The sequence below is a fragment of the Nipponia nippon genome, unplaced genomic scaffold (assembly GCF_047370975.1).
Source record: "Nipponia nippon isolate SJK-2023a ecotype South Korea unplaced genomic scaffold, ASM4737097v1 scaffold_4, whole genome shotgun sequence".
In the NCBI taxonomy this organism is placed as follows: domain Eukaryota; kingdom Metazoa; phylum Chordata; class Aves; order Pelecaniformes; family Threskiornithidae; genus Nipponia; species Nipponia nippon.
The window spans coordinates 51,809,380-51,835,774 of NW_028262358.1; the positions used below are offsets into that span (position 1 = coordinate 51,809,380).

The following is a 26,395-nucleotide window of genomic DNA, read 5'->3' on the forward strand; positions in this document are numbered from 1 at the left end:
TGCTATACAGTGATGTGTAGTGCTATTGAATAACAGAACATAGGATTTAAAAAAAACCCTGTAGTGCTAATTTTTGATTAAACAGAACACAGTAACTAGTCAGTACATTGTGGCCCTGCTCCAAGCAGTCACTTGTCAGAAACCAGGTAGGTGTGACTTTTCACTTTTCAACTAGGTCAGACTACCTTAGTGTTAATGCATACCGCATGACAATAACAGACCATAAGCAGTCTGCACAAAATGTTGATGGCTGACATAAGGACTGTTGACCCAAAAATTCCAGGGTTAAGAGCTGTTAAGAGATGTTAAGATCATCTAGGCAGACTCCTGATCGGTTTTCCCCATCCAAACACACGTCCTTTAGCTGGCTTCTTCTTTAATCATTAAAACGTGTTCGAATACTACCTGGTTAGCAAGTGTGTGGATAACAGAATTGGCAATTAAGAAATCAGCACCTGCATCAACATACAATATGCTATTGTGCTTCCAGTTATAGACTTAAATGGGTTTTGATGAAGCAGAAATTACTTATTTGTAAATTGCATTTCTCTATTACAGTATCCTATAATCTGGAACTAAAAATCTTCTAGCAGTATTGACCTAGTTTCTTCACTGATTTTTGTAAGGAAGAAGCTTTTATGAAATGACAGTATCATCTACTACCTTTTTGAAGATACAAACTGGTATGAAAGATCCAGAGAGATCTGATACTTATTTTGCAGAAGACCATGGTGCTGTAAGACACTCAACGCAGGTTATAACACAGAAGCAGTGTCCAATTTAACCACCTGACAGAAATAACCCATGTGCACCTGCACATAGACACACACCCCCCCCTCCACTTCTCAGCACAAATGCAGCACTAGAGAACCATCTTGAACTGTTCAGGAACTACACTGCCACCACATAATGGCAAATTGCCATTAAAAAAGAACAGCTCTCTCCGATAACACAGGATCATCAGGATCACAAAAGCTATTGCTAGAAGTGAAACATGGACGAGATGGCTTGAAAAGGGGAAGCTAGTGAGAAAGGATGGGAGAAAAAGCACACTGTCAGAAGCATATAATCTGTGCTGGTTTTCTTCTTGTGTGTATATTTTTTCTTGAAAATCAGATTTTATTTTTTTTTTAATAGAATTGACTTGCTAGTAATCCAAAAATTTAACCTCACCTTGGAAAAGTTGAGTATGAGGACTAGCATGCCTGATACACTCAAACAGTACTGCTACACATTTCAAATGGTACCAAAAAGTAGGAGACACTTAAAGGTCTCAGTGTCCCAAATGACACCCACTAGGCCAATCCCTACAGAAACCAAACTGTGCTGTGCTACATGCATACAAAGAACAGTTCAAGGGACTGGGTTTGTTCAACATAGAGGAGAGAATATGCAAGGGGACTCTAATCACAGTTTTCCAATGCCTAGAGAGAAAATGGAGGCACTCCTTTCACAAGGATGCACAGCAACCCGACAAGAGGCAACAGGCACAAGTTGCTTCAGGGAAATTCTGTCTGGATACAAGAAAAAATGCTTTGCTGGGAGAAAAAAAATAAACGCTGGAACAGATTGGCTGGAGAAGCAGTGGAATCTCTCTCTCACTGAAAGTATTCATGATGTGGCCTAACAAGGCCCTGGATAACCTAATATAGGGCCCAGCTTCGAGGCGGTTGGACCAGAGTATCTCTAACCCAGACTTCTCTGTATTTCTGTAATGTTCTGTGAACTTGCAGAACAAAACAGACCCCTAGACTCTGGTTTGAGCCTGCTCAAGATTTTAGGCATTATAATTTTTCAGGAAACAAATAGGTCTATTTGTGAAATATCAACAGCTCCTTTGCCTGTTCAGAAATACTGCGTGGGACAGCAAGCATTTGCTGAGCTGAATTCATTTTTTCAATGTAATTAGCAAGACAGTATAAACCATCAAAACAGGCTGTAACAAACACATTGTCTTCCAGGAAGAAACTGTTATTTTTATTTAAAGTCCACAAGGAAAATAGAAAATGTAAGGGCAAAAGAATAGCCCTAGTCTCTGGGAAAAAAAGGATATATTGTGCTTTACAATACAGTATGCTATACTACATTTTGCTATAACTATGACTCTTAAGATTGAAATTGCAGGTACTGTGCTTTTGGATATAAAGGCATCCAAAATCCTAGTATACCAAGGAAAAAAAAAAAAGGCAGGGGAGTAAGGGGGTGGTGAGGAGAAAGAGGACTGACATTTATTTGGGACCATAATGTAACTTAACAATTGATTTTGGAGCAGCAGGTAACTGGAAGGTGAACTCATAATCAGCCCAAGAGCTTATTTAAATGTTTACCCTTAAAGACCACCTGATAAAAATCCTGATCTCGTTATGCTTGCCAGGGAGCAGGGAGATGACTTCAGACAATTCTAGTATGTCTTGGACTAGAATTTGAAAAATAGCATTGATCTAAACAGCCTTAATTGTATCAGACAACCACCAGAAAAGAAATCCTCATACAACATTCTCAACGAGTGACAGCACTGACAACCTTGGGTCACTACCCACAGAAAATATCAAATATTTATATAAAACAATATGCTGGGAAATAAGATCTTTTTTTTGCCATTTTTCAACTTAATCAACTTCTACTACGTGTCCACCACATGTCCACCACCGGCAGAGGTCTTACATTCACAAAGAAAAAAGGATCAAATCAAAGAAAAAAAGAAATATACAGACCCTTAAAACTGGTTATGCTGCCTACAAAACCCAAATGGAGGAAGATGTGTGGACAAGATTATGCAGTTTATAATGCAAATGGAACAAATACTGTTTACCTTCGCTGGCTGATAATTCTTTAATCACCAGTTTTGATTCCTGGAAGTCTAAATCAGAAAGGTATATATGACCAATTGTTCACTATGCAAAAACCAGATCTCCATATGAAATACAAGACTATTTATAAAAGTTATTACATAATTATACATTGTCATTTCTTAAACTAATCCTCTTTAAATCGACAACCTTATCATAACAAAATGACAAAGTCCTTTCAAATAGGAAATATAAAAAAGAAACAGTTGAAGCAAACCTGTTTAATACTCAAAAGAGACGGTTCCCCAGCAGGTCTTTGTTCCAACCTTAGCTTGAGACATTCATGGATAACATTGAGCAGGACTCGGCAGAGGACCAAAAATGCAGGTTCAAAAGATGGTAAATCCATGGATTTCAGCTCCTCCCATGATACAGTGCTGCATTTTTGCTCACAACAAGGTGGGGAATTTAATAACTGCACGTAATCTGAACACAACATGGGATCTGGAAATTCTGAAAACTGTAACAAGAAATAGGTATCATGAAAAAGATCCTTAAATTCTTTAGGGTTTAGCATTTGTTTAAAGTAGCATGCACAAAAGTCTGTTTTTAAAAGGTAAGATTCTATTAACTGGCAAACCAACCAGAGAAGTTTCAATTTCTCTTTTTTTTTTAAAAAAAAGCTATTTTTTTAATTTTTTTTTTTTATTTGAGGATCACCAGGCTGAGGAAAACAATTATGGACCCTTGGGAGTGAACAAAACAATCTCTTACTTTATGTTTCTGTTTTAAAATGATTAAAGCATCTATTAAAGCTGGACAACACCTCACCTACACAGGAAGAAACTGCTGTATGAGGTTATGATGAACATGCAAGTTAAGCCTAACATAATATATAGGAACATACATTCAGGTCATTATAAGATCCAATACTTGAGTATTTCAAAATATATTAAAAAATAAATAAATCAAAAGGCCTTACACTAATGACTATATCTAGAGAACAAATTTGCACTTGGCTAAGTCAGGTGAGTAACCTCATTCCTTTTCAAACACATAGTGCATATATGATATAAAACTCCACATTGCAAAGTAATGCAATATTCAAGAAAGTGTCACTAGCTAAATTGAACAAATCCATTGAAAAAATAACTTATGAACTTTGGTAGATGTTAAGAAATTGAAACTGAAATTAAAAAAGGAAGATAAAATATAAAGCGATCAAGCTGTTTTTTTTCAATTAATAAACTTATTTTTCATTTAAATGAAAATTACATTTAAATGAAATGACATTTCTAATTAGAGAAAATAATGGAAACTATGAAATAGACATCCTAGATATCTAAACTATGTACCTTGTGATAACACTCTAAGCAAAGCTGTACATGGAGGCACTCTGGGGTTTAATTCAGGAAGAAAATTTGGACTGCAATATGTGTGCAGCTCTTGAAGATAACAACACACTGTACATCATCTAAGGATACAATTTGGTCCAGATTAAGTTTGTTTTATCTAATTCTCATTTCAAGGCTGCTAACTATGACATCTGAATAGCCTTCATTCATGTATTAGACATAACTAGCATTTTGTAGGTTTTTCTTCATTGCCAAATTTAAATAACATCACTTCAAAGGAGGGGAAAGCATTGCCAGAAATTAAATCAAACAATTAAGTGCTGCCTAGAAAGTTAAAAAAATGTAAGCCGCTTTTAAGCTTATTATCTAGCAGAAAATAAAAAATAAAAAAAGAAATTGTTTATTCCTTTGCAGCTACACACACATTTTTTACATTTGTGCCTGCAGTAATGTACAAGCTCTGCTTTCTCAGAAGAGCCACACAAAACTACAGCTACTGACAAAGTCAGTTTTCTTAGTGGTTTTATTTTTTAATATTGTGATGTTTCTCAACTGTCATGGGGGATGGAGTAGCATATTCATTACTGTCTAACATTGGCACACAACATACCTTGCGCTGCAGATTCTTAAGTGGTTTATAAAACCACTAGCTCATTATGCAGAGATAGCAAACATGCATGAGTGTGGATTTCCTCTATACCTAGTTTAGTTCAAGTTTAATCACTAGCTGATCTACAGTATAAGAACTTATCTTCTTAGATGGTATATTAATATCTTCTTTTTACTAACTCTGTTTTAAAGAGACGCATAGCACCAGAATAGCACCACAGCTAAAGGCTTTTATACAAGACATTTTCATTAATAACAGATCATGAAAATACTACGCTTCTACAGTACAACAAAATGTTTAAGAAATACAATCCTCATTGTGATGCAAGTATAGCGTTGGAAAATTTAGTTCTTATAAAAATATTAAGGAACTAGTCTATGAGCAAAAACAACACAACGAAATTGACTAAATGTGTTATTTCATTTTCTAACATTAAGGATAACAGCACATGACATTAGGGCTTAGTATTAGATACCTAAACTTCTATTGTTCAGTTTGACTAATCTTAGTCTTCAGCAGGCCCAATCTGAAACGTTTCAAGTGACTACCAAATACTTCTTAAAAACCCCCCAAGAAAACAAAGTCCAAGCCATTTATTGAGATCATACATAAAATCCATACTCAAAAGTGCAGCCAGTTGAATAAACAACAAACAGGGAAAACGGGCTTAAATACTGTTCTACTAAAATAGCATCTCTGATTTTGTAAACTAAAATAAAAAATATTAGCCATTTTCTTTAAGAATCAAATCATACAACTTCTATACAAAACAGACTCTGTAGTGCCTAAAGCCTTGTTAAAGTATCAGAGCCTATGACGAATGAAACTTGTACTTTAAAAAAGCACTACAAACAGCCATCTGTATAAACATTTACATACATTTAAGATGAAATGAGCATTAAAATGCATACAGTGCAAGAATCCAGAAAGCACACTTTAGATGAAAGACAGCATTTGAGTAACAACAGAAATGGAAGTATGTCCAAAGATTTTAAAGTGTATGTACACACATGAACACAGAGTCAAGATATTAAAAAAAAAAAAAACCAAAACAAAACAAAACAGAAGTAACAAAGATTAACAAAACACTAACATCTCTGGCTGCATACAAATATCAAACTGAACCGCACTAAAAAAACTGAGACACTACATTCAAAGTACTGTCAGATGCAAAGACCAAGTAATTCAAAACCATCTCTTCTATTTTAGTCTGATGTCATCTTTTGCTGCAGTAGGTACCACACTTCTGACAAACAGTATTTTCTTTTTTTGATAGCATTCTTTTAATTTTGAGGCAGGAAAGAAGTTCACAGTTTTATAACATTCACCATTAGTCATAAAGTAATTTCTTAAAAGATGATGATATTCCAAAGGAAATGTAATAATTACTGAAAATGAATAGTCAAAGAAGTCGCAAGGGTAGAGAAGGAGGGAGAAAAGACTAACCTTACATCTTACACAAGTCATCCAACGCTAAATTACCAAAAAGTTTAATTCTGTAAAGCTGCAGCAAAGACAGAGCTACTAGTGTTTCATTACCTTGTTTAAGAACCCTTATGAAGTGAAAACATTTGAGGTATTTAGCAATTTCAAAAATACATTCAAAGTAGTTTTCAATACCCCCAAATTATGTTTTATTTCCTTTGGTTTTTTTAAAGGTATTTCTACCTATATATTAAGCTGAACTTTCTATCTAAGTATATATGGTTTCCGAGTACTTTTGGTTACTGTAACAGACACCTGCAAGTTTTGCTTAGGCACGCGACTCTAGAAATACACAAAGATTTTCTTAATGCAAAACTTCCGAGAACACAAGTTGAAACCAATTAGAGAATAAATAAAAATTCAACTAATAGCTTCATTTTTTACAGTAATATCCACATTAGCAACAGTACAAATAAAAACTTTTTCAAAATCAAGTAACTTTATAAATATAAATTTATTCATTCTAAAAAAATAACCTCCAAGGGAGATAAACAATTCTTGTTCTGTTTGCCAACGTGACGGTCAACACTACGGGATCAGCAACGTGTCAAAGACCACATGTGGTATCCATATTAGAACAGGCATGTTGGCTAAGAAATTCCTTCGTCCAGAATCCATGGTTAGGCCACACACAGAGTGCCATTTTATCAAAGAGGGCAAGTAATCCTTACTACTAGTTCTTCCTAATATAAAAATGCCTACAAGTTAGGCAATGGTTTATATTAAGAAACAATATTGTGCCTTGAAAGAATTAGTGACCACAACTTACCATATGAAACTTCAGCTACTGTCCTTCGTTTACTGCTTATTTCATAATTTTGTTTTTATTAACTCACAGTCATTCTTAATTAAGAATATCAAATGACCCAAAGAAAAAAAAAATTAAACTAAGATCCAGCTGAAGAATGCAACATGCTAACGTGACTTGCTTTCATAGATTTCAAGGTCAAGTCCATTCATTTATGCAATCTGGCCTCATGCATAACGTGCCACCACGGTACTTCATTCATTTAGATGAGGAAAAACCCAAAACAATAGTGACGTTTTCGTAAAGGATGTCTTGCAGAGAGCTACCCAGTCTTGAAGACAAGAAAAGGAAAATAACCACTTCTATAGCTAATTTTTCTCACGATTCAACCTTTGTGCATAATTTTCCATTGCAATTTTTCTGACTTATGGCTTTAGACATTAGAAAATGTAATGACCAAAGATGTTATCATAAAACTGTCATTTCAGTTACAAACAAGAACAGAAAATTAGCTTGTGCATCACACAAATTCTAATTCAGGTCAAATGACAGATTCGTTTCAGTGGAAGCAGAACTGGGCTCTTAATCATAACATACACTATCTTCCAAAAACCAACAGAGCAACCAAGACTTTCATAAGATCCCAATTCCTCCATTTTCACTTAGAAACAATACAGCAGAGATGGTACTCCTGTTATCCATTTACACTAGTAGTAACCTACCTCCAGCTGGTGATCACTCCTTACCAACGCCATACGGGCCCTTTGCAATGAACCATGCATTAGCTTGTGCAGTCTTAAAATTAGCTTCCTCAACCCCATTTGCTTCAGTGCTTTATCTACAAATGGCCTGTAAATAGAGGTCAAACAGTGTTGGCTGCAGCTTGCCTCAGCACTGCATTCTGGAATAACCCAAGAAGTGGAGTCATCCTCAGATTCAAGCCTATCAAGCCTCCTTGAAAAATGGTCCTGAAAGTCAAAATTTGGCTTATTAGTAAAATTGTTCTTGATGGCTTGTCTAAGTTCCTCAACATTCTCCTCAGAGATTTGTTCTTCACCATCGCTCTCCTCTGTGCATGTTCCTGAGGATTCCTTTACTTCTGTTTCCCTATCAACTTCTTCATCCTCTGGATCATTGTCCTTAGATGGTCGAGGAGAAGGAATTTCAAACACTGGCCAGCCAATGTCAGAAAGATTTTTGATGCCCAATACAGTTCCCATAATCCTTAGTTTTTGATTTAAGTCTTTTGTAATATTTAACCATAGACAGAGTGCCTGCACTCTGTCTTGGAAGTCCTTTGCAGCATACTTTTCATAGTCCTTTTGAAGAGCTTGCAGAGACGGATAAAGTGCTTCTATATTCTCTAGCAGCTCCATTATCCGCTTTACTTGCTCAAATGAGACGCGCTGGCGATGGAGGTGTTCATGGTAACTGGAGTAACCCAAAGCACTAGTTCCATGTGTTGCTTTGCAAACTCCTTCTCCTGAAGTACCATTGAGACTGGCTCCATTTTTTACACAGGAGAAGCTTCCATAGTTCACTTTGAAGGTGAGGATTTCATTGATGATATCAGGGATAGTTTGACGGGCTGCATAGAGATGGAGGTCTTGGTCATTAATGCTCCGGCCAGCATGCCACGCTTGCAGCTCCAGCCAGATCAGTTCATTGGATCGGTTCAGCCAGACAGAAGAGGTGTTTTCCTGTCCTCTTTGCTCCCTGTCCTTTTTCTTTGAGACTGAGGTAAGTTTTAACAAAAGCCGCAGGGTTTCAAAGAATTTTAAGCGGTCGGCCGGGCAATCAGTCCTAGAAGTCTGGCGTGCAGTTCTGGGTATTGGCATGGGCACAGAGACTGGAAGCTTAGCATTGCTACAGCCAAGGCTGAGGTAAGGCTTATTGAGATCAACATCTGGAATTGTTTTTTTTGGCAGAGACCCACCAACGGAGTCTAACATAAATGAGCACTGCACATTTTTCTTGTGATCTCGTTCTGTTGTCCTTAGGGTGTCTCGGATCTTTTTCCCTTGCTTATAGCTGTGCTCCTCCACATTCTCAATCGTTTTCCCATTGTCTTTATGCACAGACTGAGTTGGCACACTCATCTTTTCTGTAAGAAAATTTAAAAAAAGAAAGAATGTGACTGCAGCAAAAAAGCATTGTTCAATCCAGCTCCCAATCACATTTCTTAGGTTGAGCATAAAACATTGTTTAATACCAGTAAAACAAAATAAGCATGGGTATAAGTAAAACATAGTCTTGGAAATTACCATTAGTATAGCTAAATCAAGAGTAGCACCAAAGAAATTTTTATTTCTCCTCTTGTTTTACTTCTTTTGTAGAAAGGACCTCAGAGAATTCTCATTATCCTGACTATGCCATCTACTGAGAACTGAGTATGATCGAAAGGAAAAGAACGGTTTCCAAGTTCATTTTCCATACATTTGTCACACAACCTCCCAAACAAAAACTCAAAGTGCAACAGAGCATTATTAAGGTTTCCAAGTCAAACAAAATTAAAGAGACTGCATTGCACATGCAATTTTATAGAAACTGGAGCATGTATGGATTCTGAAATTTAGCTTGAATGATCCAGTCCTGGCTCCTGGGGGGCTTGATCTTAGTTCTGGGAACCCCCCTGTAGTCTTAATATGCTACCTTAACACCAGGAGCCTGCTTCTCCATGCTCCCAACACACAAACACTTGCCTTCTCTCTTACCAGGTAACAGCAGCCCTTTCCTGCCTAATTGTGCACTCTCCTCTCCTCTCCCTGTTCTTTCTTCAGGAGCAGCAGACCTTACCACTCTTCTGCAGCACTAACAACAGCGCTTCAGCCTAGGCTTTGCAGATCAGGACAGAAGGAACTACTTGGTATTAAAACAGTGGTTCTCTCTCTCTCTTACAGAATTGGTGGCAAGCTGGAGAGAAGCACCTGTATGCACACTAGCTGCAGCCCAGTGATCAGCAGTTGGAATACAACAAGCTACACAGGGCCCCTGCTTATTCAAGAACAGAAAAGACTTTCAGAACGATGGCTGTATACTTCGTCTTCTTTCACTGTTCACTGTGACTCTAAGGATTATCTGCTGCACATGGCTCATTCCCCACTCTGGAAGTAGTAATTTCCTTAGAGTCTTTGCTAATGTGCTCCTCACTGTAACATCCATTAATACCAGAAATACTAATAAGCTTATTTGCAAAACAGGCCTGCTCAGTGGAAGAATAATATTATTCCCCTTCTATATATGGAAAATCATGATAGAGAAAGATCTGTCAAGCCAGCATACTTTTGGGTGCCAAAAATGGGAAAAGCTATTGCTCGACATTTCAGAACATTGAGCACTTGGTGTCCAACACACCCTGACTTCAATTGCACTTGAATTCTCAACAATTTGCAAACCACATCCCAGAATCTCCAGCTTGCTTCTAGATTAGATTTTAATTTGTGCTATTTGCCTAGCATCACACAACTTTTCATGACAGAATGCTGTTATCATATGATGCACTCCACTGACTTAATTATCAGATGGCCCTTCATTCTTGTTTCATTCACTACGTATCTTCCAGCATCTGCAACAGAAGAAGGTACAGTCACAGAGAAATCCGTTTCCTTCACCACATAATTCCAAACAATCTCTACTCATGTAAGACAGCAGTGCTCTGGAAAGAACTGGTGTGGTAACGTAGCTCAAAGACTATCAAACGTATGCATACAAAGGCACTGTATTAAGGTTGCAGAAATGTCTGAAACGAAAGGGAAGAGGTATGTGGTCAGAGCACCTTCCTTTGCTTGTCTCCATTACGAACCTTGTTTTCAGCTGTTAATGAGCAATAAGTGAGTTAATAAGGGTGCGACCTGCCACACTGCCTCCTTCCAATCCCCATATCTAAAACATATAATTTAACCCTTGCCATAGTTGTGTAGGATTTGGGCAGGTCACAAGGCGTACAACGGCACTTAACTCTGGGAAAAAAAGAAATTATATTCTGAAGGATATGAGGAAGAAAGAATAATCACAAAGTCATGACAGAAACTGTTTCTTGCAAATATGGACTTTATTAATGCCTCTTATACTACTTTTATTTCAGGTATTCATACATCTTTCTCTGAGCAGCTACCAAGTACAACAGCAGATGACATAAAAACCTAGCTCAAACAGAGTTTTTCTCCTGGAAATGGACACCTATCAGTGATTCAAAGAAACTTGCTATGGAATTCCCTGTCATTGATTTTACGTTTATCTACTCAAACATTACTGTCAGACAGCAGTACCTCACCCTTACTGGTTACTAACCCGTGAGGTTAACCAGCACCCGGCAGAATACGAGACTAAAAGTCCTGCTCAGCGTGGCAGCTTGAATTCCATGCCACAGCTGGCACTGCCGCAAGGAGGCAACAGCCCGAAAAGCTGAGACAGGCAAGCAGTGGGAAGACACACTCTGCATTGGCAGGAAAGAAGAAGGAAGATGGGGAAGGTTGGCAGAGATGAAACACATACACACCCACCCCAGACTAGGAGGTAGATTAGAAATGGATCAACTTTTAACAGCACTTTGGTGTTAAAGATTTTGGTGACCTTGCAAAATAAATGAAAACCCTGGCACATTTAAAGATCACTTTCTGAACTTACACTCTAGCTACCAGGAGGTCCCCTAAACCCCTTTGGTTTGTATTTTTAACATCTTTTTCTCCTTCAGTATTAATCTTCAGATTCCTCACTCCACCAAAACACATTGAAAGAAAGGTAAGTTAAAAATATGATTCATTTTTAGACATCCACAATGCCCTAATACTCGAATCTTCATCATTCTGAACAAAGCCCAGGCACAATAATCTACAAATTATTTCAAAATCCTCTCGTTTCATCAAATGAATAGGCATCAATGATTCAACTATACCTGACAATTCTGCAATAAATGAGTATCAATGTTATAACTGTATGAGTTCCTACTACTAGTTTTATTCCAGTTTTGTAATATAGGCTTAAATTAATTTGTAGAACAAGTTCAGCTGTACTAACAAATTCTGAGTTACAATTACCTTTAGGGCTACATGGGGCAGGTAGGTTTCACAACTAAGCAACAATTGGTTGGGGAGAGGGGCACATGGCAGAATCTGAGCTCTTAAACAGATCATTAAAAAAAAAAAAAATGACAAAATGAAGTTGAGGAACTTGGTGGGTTAAGAAAGTGGGGCGGACAGAGGTTCCATTCAAGTATGAAGTTGCAGAAGTTTCATACTAAAAAGCAGACAGAAGCACTGGTTTTTGACATAGTCCAAGAAGCTAACATTTCAATAAGTAAGCAAGCATTGCTGGACTGCCATTCCATACCCTCCAAGTCAGAAAAAACAGGCAGGAGACACACAGGTGTCTTAGGAGCAACTCCGAAATGCGCTCAGCTTAGAAAGCGTGAATCCCATGGGTCTTGGGCTACAGAAGAAACTATCCAGAAACTAGTTTAAACAGATTATTGTGTCACTTTATTTTTTGATACTAAATGCAAGTTGTAAGAAACTTGGTGTGACAGAAATTAAACAAACACTGGAGATACAAGTAAGCAAGCCCCTAATACCCGAAATTCTTTCAGTTGTTTAAAGATACATTAAATCTCTGTTCTAGGTAAACGTCTGAAAAGTTATTTCAAATGTAGTTTTTAAACTGATTAGTTACATCAAACTAACCCCTGAATGAATTCTCTTACTGAAGTAAAACCAATTCAATCTTATTAACAGCATATGCATACACATTCAAGGTCAATTAACTAGTCCACTTTGAAGTTGCTGGTTTTGGGGTGGGTTGTTTTTTTTTTCCTCCCACAACACAGAATAAATGAATACACTTTCTGAGATTGTACATATAGGCAAAGTTAAACAAAATGAACTATGAACTTTCTAGAAAAGATATTTTACACAATACAACACTCTCCAATTCATCAAAAAGAAAACCCCAAACATATTTTAAGATACACTCACAGCAACCATGAACAGGGTATTATTATTCCAGAAGCAAGAACCATTCCCCTCACAAGTAGAGAGACCTTGGTCCAAAAAGCGAGGAAAGTTATTACGTAATTACCATATACAGAACTAAATAAGGTTAATGTTGCATTAGAAGAGTTTAACTTAGCCAAAAGGCACAATTAAAAGCCAGTAAAAGAAGCTTAATAATTCCAATGCCTACACAGCTAACTGCCAAGTATAACAAGATTTCTCTTCAATTTAGTTTAAGGAAGAGGTCTTTTGGTGAATGCTCTCTTCACAGTGACATTATTCAGAGGCTGTATGAAACGGAAGGGAACCAAAAACTTTGGAATTTGCATGGGCCCTTCTCTTATTATGAACTTGCACTCCACAACTCTATGCAACTGAAGAACAGACTGCATTCCCTTATTCATACTAAACCATTTACCTTCTCCCCTAGACTTTACCTTGACAAACTGAATCCTTGCAAGTAAGTGCACTCTGTGGTAACGTTTCCTGTTTCATGTGAAGCAATTTAAAAAATTGTTTCCAAAATATTAACTGGCAATAGTCAAGCTGCCATAACAACTCTGGCAAATAAAGTTGTCTGACACAGGGTTGCTTTTTGTTTGGTTTTGTTCTTTTTTTTTTTTTTTTTTTTTTTAAAAAAACACACACCAAACCCCAAACCTAGGTGTATTCTGTATGAAAATACTGAACATACAATCTTAAAAAACGGCTTTTTTGCACCCATCACAAGCTCAGCAAAACCACTAAAATTGCACATTTTTTCTTTTTTTCTTGGAAGGGCAGCTTGAAAAGATGTAGCTACTGCATGTTTTTTTAAAATTATCTTTTCAACAAGCAATTACCATATTCTGTATCTGCTCAAAATTAAAGAAAGAAAAGCTTAAAATTTGTGCTTTAACCAAAAAATGTTTTATTTTGTATTAGATATCATTACTTAATAACATTAGGAAAAAACACATATCAAGTATCTTTTGTTTTTTCCCAGTTATGACTTTTATGACCAAAGCATCAACAGAAGTAAACAGTGGTAACTCCAATTTAATTGCTTCAGTGACACTATAGAGTAAAGAATAATCACTGAAAACTCTATTTTTCTATAAAACAGACTGTGAAGTGCTTCAGAACATGAATTTGGGGCAGAGAAGCAACCACACCATTACTAGAGACCATAGAATTGCAGAAAAAAAATTGACTGGAAAATACCACTTAAGGTCATTTTTTTCCAACCTCCTGCTCAAAGCAGGGTTTATTTCAAAACTAGTTTAGCCTGCTCATGATCTTATCCAGTTGTGTTTTGGAAATCTCTAAAGATGGAGATTCAACAACCTAACAACCTCTCTGGCAAACTGTTCACTGTTTGACTACTCTCATGGTAAAAGTTTTCTTCTAATACCCAAAGAGTCTTGCCTTGTTGCAATTTATGACAGCTGCCTCCTGTCCTTTCACTGCACCTCAGTATCTGGCTCCATCCTCTGTATAACTCCTCCATCAGGTAATGAAGGGCTACTATACTATGACTTTATGGTCATTTTAGGAAAAAAACAGAAAACACCACACCCACCTTTCAAAGTGGAGCGGCTAGCAGGTCTCCCAACGTTATTTTTCTGATGCTTTGTTGACATACGCTTCATCTGGCGGGGTGTACTAGGAGGAGAAGTTCCATAGAAGGTGTCAGCACTTGCTTCATCTGATAATTCCTCAGGGTCAGATTCAGAGATCTTGCAAGTAGCATCTTCTGATTTGCACTCTTTCCTGTAGAGAACAAGTTAAAACATGATGTTAAAGATAAAGAATTTTTACTTGCAATATCTGTTTAGAATGCTAATCCATCAATAAATCCCAACCACAGTCAACCTTCTATATTTTCCTGCCACAGCCACATATATTTATCAAGGTTTTTCACACCCATAAAGGCAACTATCCTATCAAGCAAAGTATAGGCAACATACAACAAAGAGGATGTATAGCCAGGGTGTCACCAGGAGAATAAAGGGTAAACATACATGTATACATAATATATTTGTTTCTGAGAAAACCTGTTGCAAGCCTAAACTAAGAGGTACATGAAACAAACAAAGGTTCAAAAATACAAACGTAATGCAAGACAGTCAATCTAATCAGCAGCAGAGACAACAGCAGAGGTCTTCCCTTCCATCCTCCACCCCCTAACTTGTGCATACCATGAAGACAACTTCTAAGTTCACTGAAAAGGCTCTCCACCCTTCACAAAACTTTTATCTAGCATAGGAGACCTGAATGCATTTTATGTATTTTCCGCTGATTTTACTATTAAGTAGGTTTAACCTCAGAACTTTTTTTTTTTTTTTTGGTAACAAAAAAACCAACAGGGTCTCCATAGTAACTTCTTCATTAGCCTTGATTACTTTGGCAGTTTGGAAGAAATACTGGTAATACTTAAAAAGAAGTCAGAGCTCATGCAAACACAAAATTAAGATAATGGACATATGTTCTTCAAACCACAAATCCAGATGGTCTGCTTAACCACTGGGTGCTGTATCACCGAACGCAACAGAAAGCATGTATCTTTGCAGGATTAGTACTTATGTCAGTCCAGAGTCCAGCACAATAGCCTTCCAACCCCAAGTAGGACCTTTCATTGCTATTACATCTAGCAGTATCAGCAAACATTGTAGAGTAGCATTACATACAGTATTACAAAACATATCAGTTTTGTAATATTTAAAAAAAAAATTAAAAAATGCTGACTTGTCTTTGTAATTTTCCCAAACTCTAAATTATTTTGATTTAAATTGTTCAAAGATACAACTAGAGAGTGACGATTTTTTTCCTTCAGTGGACACAGGCCTTTAAAAAAAAAAAACAAAATAAAACACCATAAATCACCAAAAACCAACAAAATGACAACTGCATGGTATCACACAGTTAACCCTAGCAATGGCACAATTCTGTTGCAGAACAAGACAATTAAAGCCCAGCCTGCTATGATTTCAGTCTCCCCCTCTCCCCAGCCAAAAACTCCTATAGCCTTTCCTTTGAGTCAGTTCTGGCACTCATACAATTACCCACTAAGCCAACACCAAGAGCTGGTCTATTTGTAAACTCACATGGCAAAAAAAAAGAAACACCATCAGTTTTCACATATAAACTCAGTGCTAGCTTCCTCTCATAAGAAGAGGTCAGATGTAAAACAACCACGATGGGGAGCACGCATGCACTCTTATATTAGGACTTGCTTTAAAAATAAAATATGACAAATACAATAAATGAGTAATCATGTCAGATACCCTTTCCTTCCTCCTGACCACTTGCTCTGTCCTACCAAATAAGACTACTTCAGTCAAGTGGCAGCTGGGCACAATACCACTAAAGAGCTGGATCTCCCCTGCATGAACATGCGACACACAGCAACGAAATTACTCTCAGGCTGCGAGCGACCGAACTTCAGTACATTTTATGCTGCTCACTGACATACTAGGCAATTTCAAATTCATACATGGAAACAAACTATTTTAAGACAATCTGTGAACTGTATCATTGCCCCACCAATAATATATAATTTGAATTCTTCACAATGTTAAAAAAGCCCCACAAAATAATGAAATCCTCTGGTCAATTCAGGCTTCAGAGGAAGGTAGATGGCAGCAGGACAGGGTTTTAAATTCTCTCACTATCCCTTTATACCCATCTGATGTTTAACTACCCAGGGTAAATATAGAGAAGGGAGAAAAAGGGAAGGAGGAAGAGAGGACTCCAAAGCTAAAACAAGTCCCTAACTGATCAAATCCCATAGATAGGCTGGAGCTCAAAGTGACACCAAGACCTCTGCCTTCTCCTAGAATATGGGACCCACTACCCCAGCACAGTCCTCTCATCACGACCACTCCCCACTGGTGCCGTACATGCAACTCTCTTGCTTTAACATATATTTGGGAGAAGAACATGCACCACTCTAGCTTGGAGGAGGGTAAAAACGTGGTTTGCCTCCATCCCCTCACATATTTCATTTCTGAAGCAGGCATGCAAATAACACCATCCTGACTCTGATAAAAGATATGAAGGCAAAGAAACATTTGACCTCAATCAGACAGTGCAAGGCTAGCATCAGTACCTGATAACTTCAGTTTCACTCGAATCACAAACGACATTTTACTTGCTACTATTTTTTAGGCAGATGAGGAATGTTACTTATGCTCTGGTGGAGCAAGTCTGAGTGTCTGCAGGAAGAAATACGCCAGCATGTTGCCAGCCAGTAGAATAGCAGTAAGGCTAACAAAAAAACAAAAACAAAAAAATCAGATACTGTACTTTTTCTTTGCCTTTAGCTATAAACAGAAATAAATACCTTAACATGCAAAACAGTTATGTTCTCTGCAAAGCCACAGAAAGATTTAGTGTGTGAAATTACTCTTCTCACATTACTGCTTTGAGAAGAAGGCAGGCAAGTTCACCAACTATTGTAGATAAACCTTAGAGGCTACCTAAGAAAAACGACTGAGGTGGTTCCGTAGCACCACCTGTAGTCTAAAGAGAGCCCTACAGTGAATTTGGCCACAATGACAACCACAGAGAATCACCAATACTTTTAGCCTAGTTTCCTTGCCTTGGGAAATGATGCTGTTTGTGTGTCTTCTAACAATCTGATTAACCACTATTGGCCACATGTAACAAAGAAGTCTTAATTTGTTCCTACAGATCTTGTGAAAACAGGTGGATAAATAACAGAAAAGGATCTTGTAAATGCTGAACTGGGAAAGCAGAACACAAGTTTACATCTTTTTGGACACCAGAAAAATTTTATTCCTGAGAACTCTTGCAAACAGCCCTACTGAAGAAAAAACTTCAGGCAGAGCACACCCCTCTGATTTTGCCAAAGACAAATCAGCCACAAGAGACTAAACCACATGAAACAAGAAGTCATTAGTTCCAGTGCTTATGGAACTATTTATTTTTTCAGTGACCTCACTGGCACAGCAAGGCACAGGGTGGGGTGCTGATGCTCTTGCAGGGCCTGGCAGAGCAGATCCTGAGGCACTCGCATTAGGTCTCAGTTCCAAGGCAGCTTTAAACTAGGACAAGCTACCTCGTGTTACAGAAGACCAGTGAAAACACTGTTTTCCTTCTGTTTTTAAGTGAGTAAACTCTTCCAAGAGTGTAATGATCAAACCTCTTCACCAGGCTAAATGAACTGATCTTTAAAGACCATAAGCTGGTTCTTTCCTCAACAGTCACTACCTTGTTAGGTTCTCGCTATGTCTGATGAGAGGGCATGAAGTCCGAAAGTATTCAAAACACCCTCCGATCTCACACCTGAATTATATACATACCTATACAGTGGGATCCAGTATGACTTACTTAACATTCAGACATTTTTGTTTCTAGGTAATTTAGTAAGCTGTTCTTTAATTTGTTAAAAAACATAGCAGATTTATCACAAAAGATGCTGCGCTAGAAGTCGCATCACAGAACAGCAAGCATGCTCTACAGAACCACTCTTGTTAGCAGCTAACAGGTGATCTAACTGGAGCTGGCTGGTCTGCTTAGAGGGAGGAAGGCACAGGTTGCAAATCAAGTTTAAAAATTCAGCATGCTCAGTTTAGGGTTTGTGTGCAAAGACTGTATCTCAACTCAGAGCTCAAATCAATGTCAGTGAACACGAAGACCCAGTTTCACCAGTGAAAGCCTTATAGTACAACAATGCACTAGATATATAGGGTCTGAACTAAAGCAACTACATCAGCTTAGTCATGATGGTATCAATTTTTCTCATCCAGACAACACCAGACATATATGACCATCAGCAGGAACCCTCTAGTATTAAAATCAGTTATTATTTTAACAGATTACCAACATAGCATTTGTAATGTTCATGTGCTATTTACTTTTACGAATTAACCAAAGACTAATTAAATCTCCAAATCTATAAAATGCACTGCTGGCAAACCTAAATCAGATTATAGTATTCGTTATTAGACAGAATTGTTGGTTCCTAAATACTGTTGCAACCAGAGCTGGGAAACATTAGTCATAGCTAATTTCTTGTTTGCTACCAAGAACTGCAGGTTTTCTCCCCCGTAACCAGTGAAAACTGTCCTAATCTTAATTAGGCATACACCCAAAAAGTGAAAGCTACAAGTGTGACAACTGAAGTTAGTATTTGCCAAGGACAGTTTAAACCCAATGCTTATGAGGAAAACTGGAAGTGCATAGTTTTCACGTCAGTCTATTTACAGGCTGCTCCCAGCCTCAATTTTAATGAGCAAAATGCTTCTCATCAATTTTACCCTAGGAATATAGAAGCGACTGTAGCCAGGATGCGTAAATCAGGAATATTGGGAAAGCTCAAGAGCAGTATGGTAAAAAAAACCACCTTGACAGCTCTGAAACGCAAAAAAAAAATAAATAACCAAGAGTGTTTCCAACAAGTAACTACTGCATGTCACACCAAGATGCATTTCAACCAGAATCTGAAAAGACAGAATATAGAATTTCTTCAATTTGCATATGTACATGACAACAACAGGATTATTTATTTTTCTTTAACTAAGTCCAAGTGCTGGCAATGTATCTACAATTCCAGCTCAGTCATGAAAACTGAGATAAATCTTCTAGATTTTCAAAGGCCTGCAAAGAAAAATAGGAGAGGTAGAAAACTGAGGTATGAAATTTGAAGCAGCAGGACAGGAAGCAAAAAGTCTGGTAACCGTTGCTGTTGACAAAGGCCATGAGCCTTTGGAAAAATACAGTCATTTATCATTAAAAATAAATTAACAAATAAAAAGACCACTGAAGATCACATGGGGACGTGTTAAACTTAAGTAGGCTAAAGTCACGCTGAAGAGCATGATTTTTAACCAGTATAAGCTTTTTGCACTTTACCAAAGCATTATTCAAACTTTCAAAGTTTGTAACAACCGATAATAAGAGGTCATGATAAAAACTGTGACAGCTATATGGGGGAAACATTTTTTTAAACCTTCCCTTTATATCAGCTACCCTTGATCCTCATACGCAGGAGTTCGAACGTATTAGGCGCTTACATAATTAACTCAGGTTCAGCCTCTGCTTATCATCCCACACACAGCTTAAAAGCTTCCTGGGAATCAGAGCAGTGGAGGTCAACTGATTGGACTACAAGCACATAGCAATAAATCTGAGCTAGGCAATTACAACGCAGTAGCCAGGATAATCGCCCAACACTACAGCTAGGAAGCTGCGTGCTCCGCAGGCTGCTGCCGTCAACAGCTTCCCACAGTTTCAAAGGCGTTACACCAGTCACCCATCAGTAAGACTCTTTCTCAACGCTTCCTATGGCACCCTGCCATTTCCATACAGAGAACTGCAAGACCTGTACAAGGTCCGCCACCGAATTACCAACTACTTGTTCTTGATGCTCAGTGCCTTGGTTTTAAAGGCAAAGTGTCTATTTTTCAAATATATGCTCCTCAACAGTGATTCAGCTTGATAGAGTATGTAGGAAGATGAAGCTTCGTTAGCCTGTTCTTAGTAATGTACACTGGCAATTAGCTAAGGTAGCAGAAAACACAGGCACTACACATTGCCAGTCAGATCTTTTTAAAGCTAAGGTAGCTCTCCCTAAATGTAGTTGCAACCATTCTATTTCACAGATAAACAATATTCTGACAAGAACATAAATGATAATTGTCATCATCCCACAGCTGCTGGTAACGCAAAGAGCAAACAGGATTTTTAGATAACCATCTCTGCAGCTGTTAAAACTGAAAAACAAAACGGTATCCAGTTAGAGCTGCTAAACACCACACAGAGGACAACTCTGGAATCAGCAGCTCTAACTTCTGTGGGGCAGTACTGGGTTTCATTTTATCTGCATAGCACAAGAGAACATGCCAGTACGCCTGGACCAACAGCATGAGGAAGGAACTTTGTTCATCAATCTGTAGCACTTTGGGAAACTAAGAGGATTAGACAACCTAATCAGCAAAACAAGTTAAGATGAAATGAAATGAAGTTCTGCTAAAGTACAGGACTGCTATCTGGTGTAAACTCCTAGTGTTAGCTACAACATTATGAAAGCATCATACGCTCCCATTTGTAATCACCTTTTAAAAATTCCCTGTTCTGAGGGAAGCTTTAAGCTTAAATAAATGGACTCGGCTCTGAAAGTTCCTGAACTGGAAGCAGAAAGGACTATAAATCCAGTTTTGCATACAGCCTTCTCTTAAAGATCTGCTACATTTGTGAATGCTAAAAGTAAGTGCTTGCAGCTATTGCATTCAAAGCAGTTATTACAAACTGCTACAAGGGCAGCAAAGGACTATAAGTGCAATTCCAAAGAAGCCTTCAGTAAAAAGCAAGAAAAAAAAATTGTTGGTTTTTTTTTCGTTATTTTATTTTTTATTACAGAGCAGCAGGAATTCGCTCACAGGTTGTAGAAATAAAACTATTTTTTGCTAAATACATCCTGTGTAAAGCTGGCACATTGCTTACTGGGGAAAAAAAATAGCCTGGTTAGCAAGATACAAAAATTCTGTGTCTAGCATGGACATTTAAATGATGTACGTGTCACGTATTCCTTTTGTGACTATACCTCCAGAGACAGTAAAAAAAGAATTGCTCACATTAAAACCTAATAGTGACATACAGTAATGAACATACTTGACCTTGTATTCACATTTGAATCTTGTATGCCTGAGCTCAGCATTTCTGAGCAGTCAATGTTAAATCTTAGTCACCAATAACTTCTGATTGCTGCCAACATATTAATAGGACTGACTGGTACAAACTTGGTAATATACTTGATAAGATTTTTAACAGCATAATTAAATTCGACTTGAAACTAAGGACATGTCTGGCTTTTTAATTTAATATCCTTAAGATAATTTGGGTAAACTATAGGAAAGCACCAAGTTTGGGTGGTTTTGTTTTTTGAACAAGAATCACTACATAAGATAAATTGCAGCAACAGTCCTTCCTAAAGTTCTTCCACTGTAAAAATTTTATAAGAACAGAAAAGTCTTCAAATTATGAAGGGCAAATGCAATCAGACTTGTAAAAAGCACCGTGTCTCTACTAAGGCCTGGATCAGCTTCCTCCTAAGAAAAAAATACAACTTTATTACTTTTGCAAAATACCACTGCTTGGCAAATAAATACCCATGCTTTTGGGTAAGAAATTGGAAGGAGTATCTGTCACCTGCCGCCTTCCCAAATTTTAGAGAGAACAAGAGCACACAGACCCATGCCACATCCCACCAGTAGAACAAAAAGCACTGAAAGCAACCATGAGCTGGAGGGGAGAGCAGTAACAAGAGCTTTGGTGTTCCAAGTTTCCAGCTCACAAGAATCTTGTAGACATCACTTTGCTCTAGAAAAGAGGCATCTGGATAACTTAACTTGACAATAAAGCCTGGAAGAAAAACACCTAACAGCAATCTCATAGTGGAAAAGGGGAACTTCAGAATATCATCTCTTCTGGCATGAAGGCTGTATAAAAAAGGCAGGGAGGAATCACAAAATAAAAACATTGTTCTCTAAAGCACTTGTTGCCCTTGCAACTCTTCCTTCAGTTGCTAAGTAAAAAGCAAGATTGCTAACTCCTTTCATTTCTCAGGACCTGTTTTTCAAGCATGCTTCTCTAACTCAATTTGTGTATCCCTGTGATCACCCTTACATCTGCGCTATTCTTCCTTTCTACAGGAGGTGGTTAATCCTATCTAGTTAAATGCATCCATTTCCCCTCTCTTCTGAAAGCTACGACATAAATATTTATGAGGGTCACATTCAACCTTTCATCGATTTCTCTAACCATAAAAGCAGATATTATGTAAGGCACACCAATGTCAAGGCTCAAATGAATCGGGAAAAAGAAACTAAACTTGAAACTTATCTTAAAATTAGAAGAAAGTTTGAAGAAGACAGAGATACTAAAGATATTGCCTGGAAGTAACTTGAGGAAAGCATAAAATATTTTGCCATGTTGTCCTAAGGCAGAAATCTCGGGCTTTTCTGTATTCACTAAGTATTTCAAAATAACGTTTTAAAGAAGAAATAGTACCAGCACAACAATTTCAGTTTTGAGAAATATTCTAATTCAAATTCAGCTGTGCATCGCTACGTTTTTCCTACCAGAGGAATCAGGGGAAGGCACGATATATGATCAGTTGTCTCTATAGTCTAGGAATGAACAATCAGCGTGCTGGGGAAAAAAGGTGGCACTTGGGGTGGGAGAAGAGAATTGAGTTATAACAGAGATAGTAATTTTACCATCTACTGCTGACGCTAACTGAAAAAAAAGCACTTCCATCTTTCAGCAAGTAAGTCTGCAGATGCAAATTTTACGGAATCTAAGTTCTCATTCGAACAGCTTACAGCAGAGAAGCTTGTTAAGAGCACAAAAAACATGAAGTAATATTAAAAATCTTTTAAAATCAAGTATGAAATGTAGTGAAGATTATTCACACAATTTTCTAGAGAGATGAAGTAAAGAGCTTCAGAAATTACCAAGACTATAGTCATAGTAAGCTGACACAAAAAGGGGAACCTGTTCCAGTGCACCTTTTGTCTCCCAGGTTGCACATGCCTGCCCCCTTTGCACAGAAGCCAACAATCATGTAAACTCAGTCATCAATCTGATGGGGAAAAAAAAACCACATTAATTTTTTGGTGCACCAGTTACTCATCAGATCAATGAGCTGAAGTGAAAACTCTACAGACACATGATCCAGAAAGAATGCAGTGGAGGAGTTTGGCTTCTTCTTGGGGAGAGACTGGGCGGAAGAAAGTAACCTGCTGGTCCAACACATTGAGTGTAACATGAAATTGTACCCTCAGTCACTCTCTTCTGGCTGCAGCTGAAGCCATTTATAAGATGACTGTCCTTTCTGCTTTCCAGTGACACTTTGCCAGAAGTCACTAGCCCCCAAGATGCACAGGTATAGCTAAAAGTACCGACCTTGGCTCTTCACTGGTGCTGTCAAAACAATCCAGCTTAGCTTGAATGTCTTTGTTAGCAGGATTTTTCCAACTTCAACCACTTTAATTTTGATTAGGCAACCAAATGTACTTAATGTTATGCTAGCAAGTTTCATATGGCAGATATTCCTAGTTGAGAGGGGAAGAGAAAGATGTCAGGAGATGACAATAGTAATTTCTAGTCTGGGTCAGCTGCAAAACTAATGCAATTTTTTACTTGCAGCAATGATAAAAGCAAAATAAAAATAAAAGCAAAATACTTGGGCAGGAAGATGCTTAAGGTAATACCCGTATCACTACCAAGACCTGATTGAATTACATAATTCCAGTAGCTTATTTATAAATTAACCTACAAACAAGGGCTCGTCAACATAGAAATAATTACAGAAACACTAAAACTTCATTAGTAAATAGTCAGAATGTAGTAGTAGCCCTGTAATACCCATGCTTTGCTCACTATTTATGCCTTGTTTATCTTTGAAGACTAACCTGTAGCATGGCTGCACAAACGCAAAACACCCAATGCTGCTACGAAGCCCTGACCTACATCTTGCCACCTGCTTGCAAACTATGGATTTACGCTACAACAGCCCTGCTAACAGTTAAGCACAAAGTATAATAACTCCCAGATCAGCTATGGCCTGAGAGAAGTACAAAGCAAGTACTTCTGCTGCAAGATCAACAGTGGTTTGTAGCAAGACTTCATTGTGATAGAATGACCGCTATTTCTGCAGAAATCTACAAGGGAAAAAAAGTCATTATTGGGGAAAACACTAATGTAAAGCTTAGAGCTATACAGTTAATCTTTAATTGATTCCCAATGACATCTTTTCCCCCTTAGTAACTCTCAGTTAAGCTCTTCAATTAGAACAGAAGGACCCAGCAAGTGTGAACACACTTCATTTCTACAGTAGACCTCAAGCACATGTCTGACTGTAGCCAGTTCCTCCCATTACAAAGTTCCTTACAGCACTACTGTACTGACTAGCAACATTTATTTTAAGAGAGAAATTCAGACAAAATCTTCTGCTTCTCAATATCTGGAAACTACCACAGTTAGTTTTGTAAATTACTAATACTTCGATGCTTTTCCCAAAATTCTCCTATATTCCTGGGCAGAAGCTGCTAAGTGCTTCATTATTATACTTACGACAGAAAGACATGAGTTACAGAAAAACGTAACAAAGGCTACTGAAACAGCGGAGCGGTGTTGAAGAACCTTTTGACTGACTATAAAAATATGGTAAACTTCAAAAAAACAGAAATCGTCAAACAATGAGTTAAAAATAAATTAAGCAAAATGCAAATTAGTATTCATCATATCTTTTTATTGCAAGCAGAGATAAGAGCTATTGAGACCTATTTAAATGATCTAAGGAAGTAATGTTTCTTCTGCAAGTTACACCAACTAGAAATAAGTATAAAAATAAATAAAATAGAGCTCATATAACAGTTTTGGCAGTTCTTCATGTTCTCATCTCAGAAAAAATAATAATCAGAACTTCCTGTTCTTTTTTACTAGTAAATTTGGAAACAGAGAAAGGTTAACTAATTTTCCCATCTTGGATTATTATAAGTTTTCATGCAAATTTGGATTATGACATAACAGCATTTACAGAATATGCATGTACATTCAGCTCTGAGCTTTTTTTTCCCCATTCACAAATAGATTATTTGATTGAAAGTGTGCCATATGTTATTTCAATAAGAAAGAACAACAGACCTATTTAATTCTGACATTGCTCTATAATGTGTCAAAAAGTGTGAAAATGTTGATGGGTTTGTCAAGTTTCCACATCGACATTAAATGTGAGGCTGCAAATGGATCAAAGGTTAGAAGTGTAGAAAGAGGAGCTGAGCTCTTCACCCAGCCCACCTACTATCCAGCTCTCTTCTCTTCAATGCCTCAGAACAACTAACGTCAAAATATTAATTGGTTTCAGCCACCATGCTTCATCCTTAGTACTATTTTTTCAACTGCAACTACATCCTAACTCATCTTTGGGAAAAAAAAATATTTTTTTTAAACTGAAATTTCCAAGAACTTTCCATTTATCTTTTTTTTTTTTTTCTTTTCTAAATTAGAAGCTCTCAAATATGTTTCAATCACTAAAGTAAAGATGGTTGAGCATTACACAGGACAGTATAAATCCAAAGGATAAGTGCTGCAGTTAAGTTCTTGGCACCTGCACATATCAGATCCCAAGGTCTCAAGCTACTCAAGCTACACACCCAAAAATAAAGTATATTTAATTAAGAGCTACTTACAAAAAATCTACACTAACAAATCTGGATGGATTTTCAGGAAAATTTAAGCCACAGCAGAAAAAGTTACATACTACTGGGAAAAGAGATACTATGACAGAAAGCATTAGGCTGCTAGGCTTAACTATAAATACATATCATATGTAACAGTGATAATTGGGAAAGACACGGACCTAGGATAAAACATAATACAATCTGTAACAGCCATTCTTCCCCCACTCTCCC

The 26,395-nt window shown here is 37.5% G+C and overlaps 1 protein-coding gene across 9 annotated transcripts in view; it reads right to left on the reverse strand.

Moving 5' to 3' along the window:
* The window catches only part of MAP3K4 (mitogen-activated protein kinase kinase kinase 4), a 78,005-nt gene that overhangs the window by 42,677 nt on the left and 8,933 nt on the right, over positions 1–26,395 (reverse strand). For all 9 annotated transcript variants that reach the window (XR_015708469.1, XR_015708468.1, XM_087775926.1 and 6 more), the window contains exons 2-4: positions 14,536–14,726; positions 7,710–9,091; positions 3,067–3,309 (exon numbers count right to left, since the gene is read on the reverse strand). Coding sequence is in view for 7 of the 9 variants with exons in the window: in XM_087775925.1 (XP_087632051.1) it covers positions 3,067–3,309; positions 7,710–9,091; positions 14,536–14,726 (1,816 nt within the window). In the remaining 2 variants the exon portion in view is untranslated. The remainder of the gene's footprint in view (positions 1–3,066; positions 3,310–7,709; positions 9,092–14,535; positions 14,727–26,395) is intronic.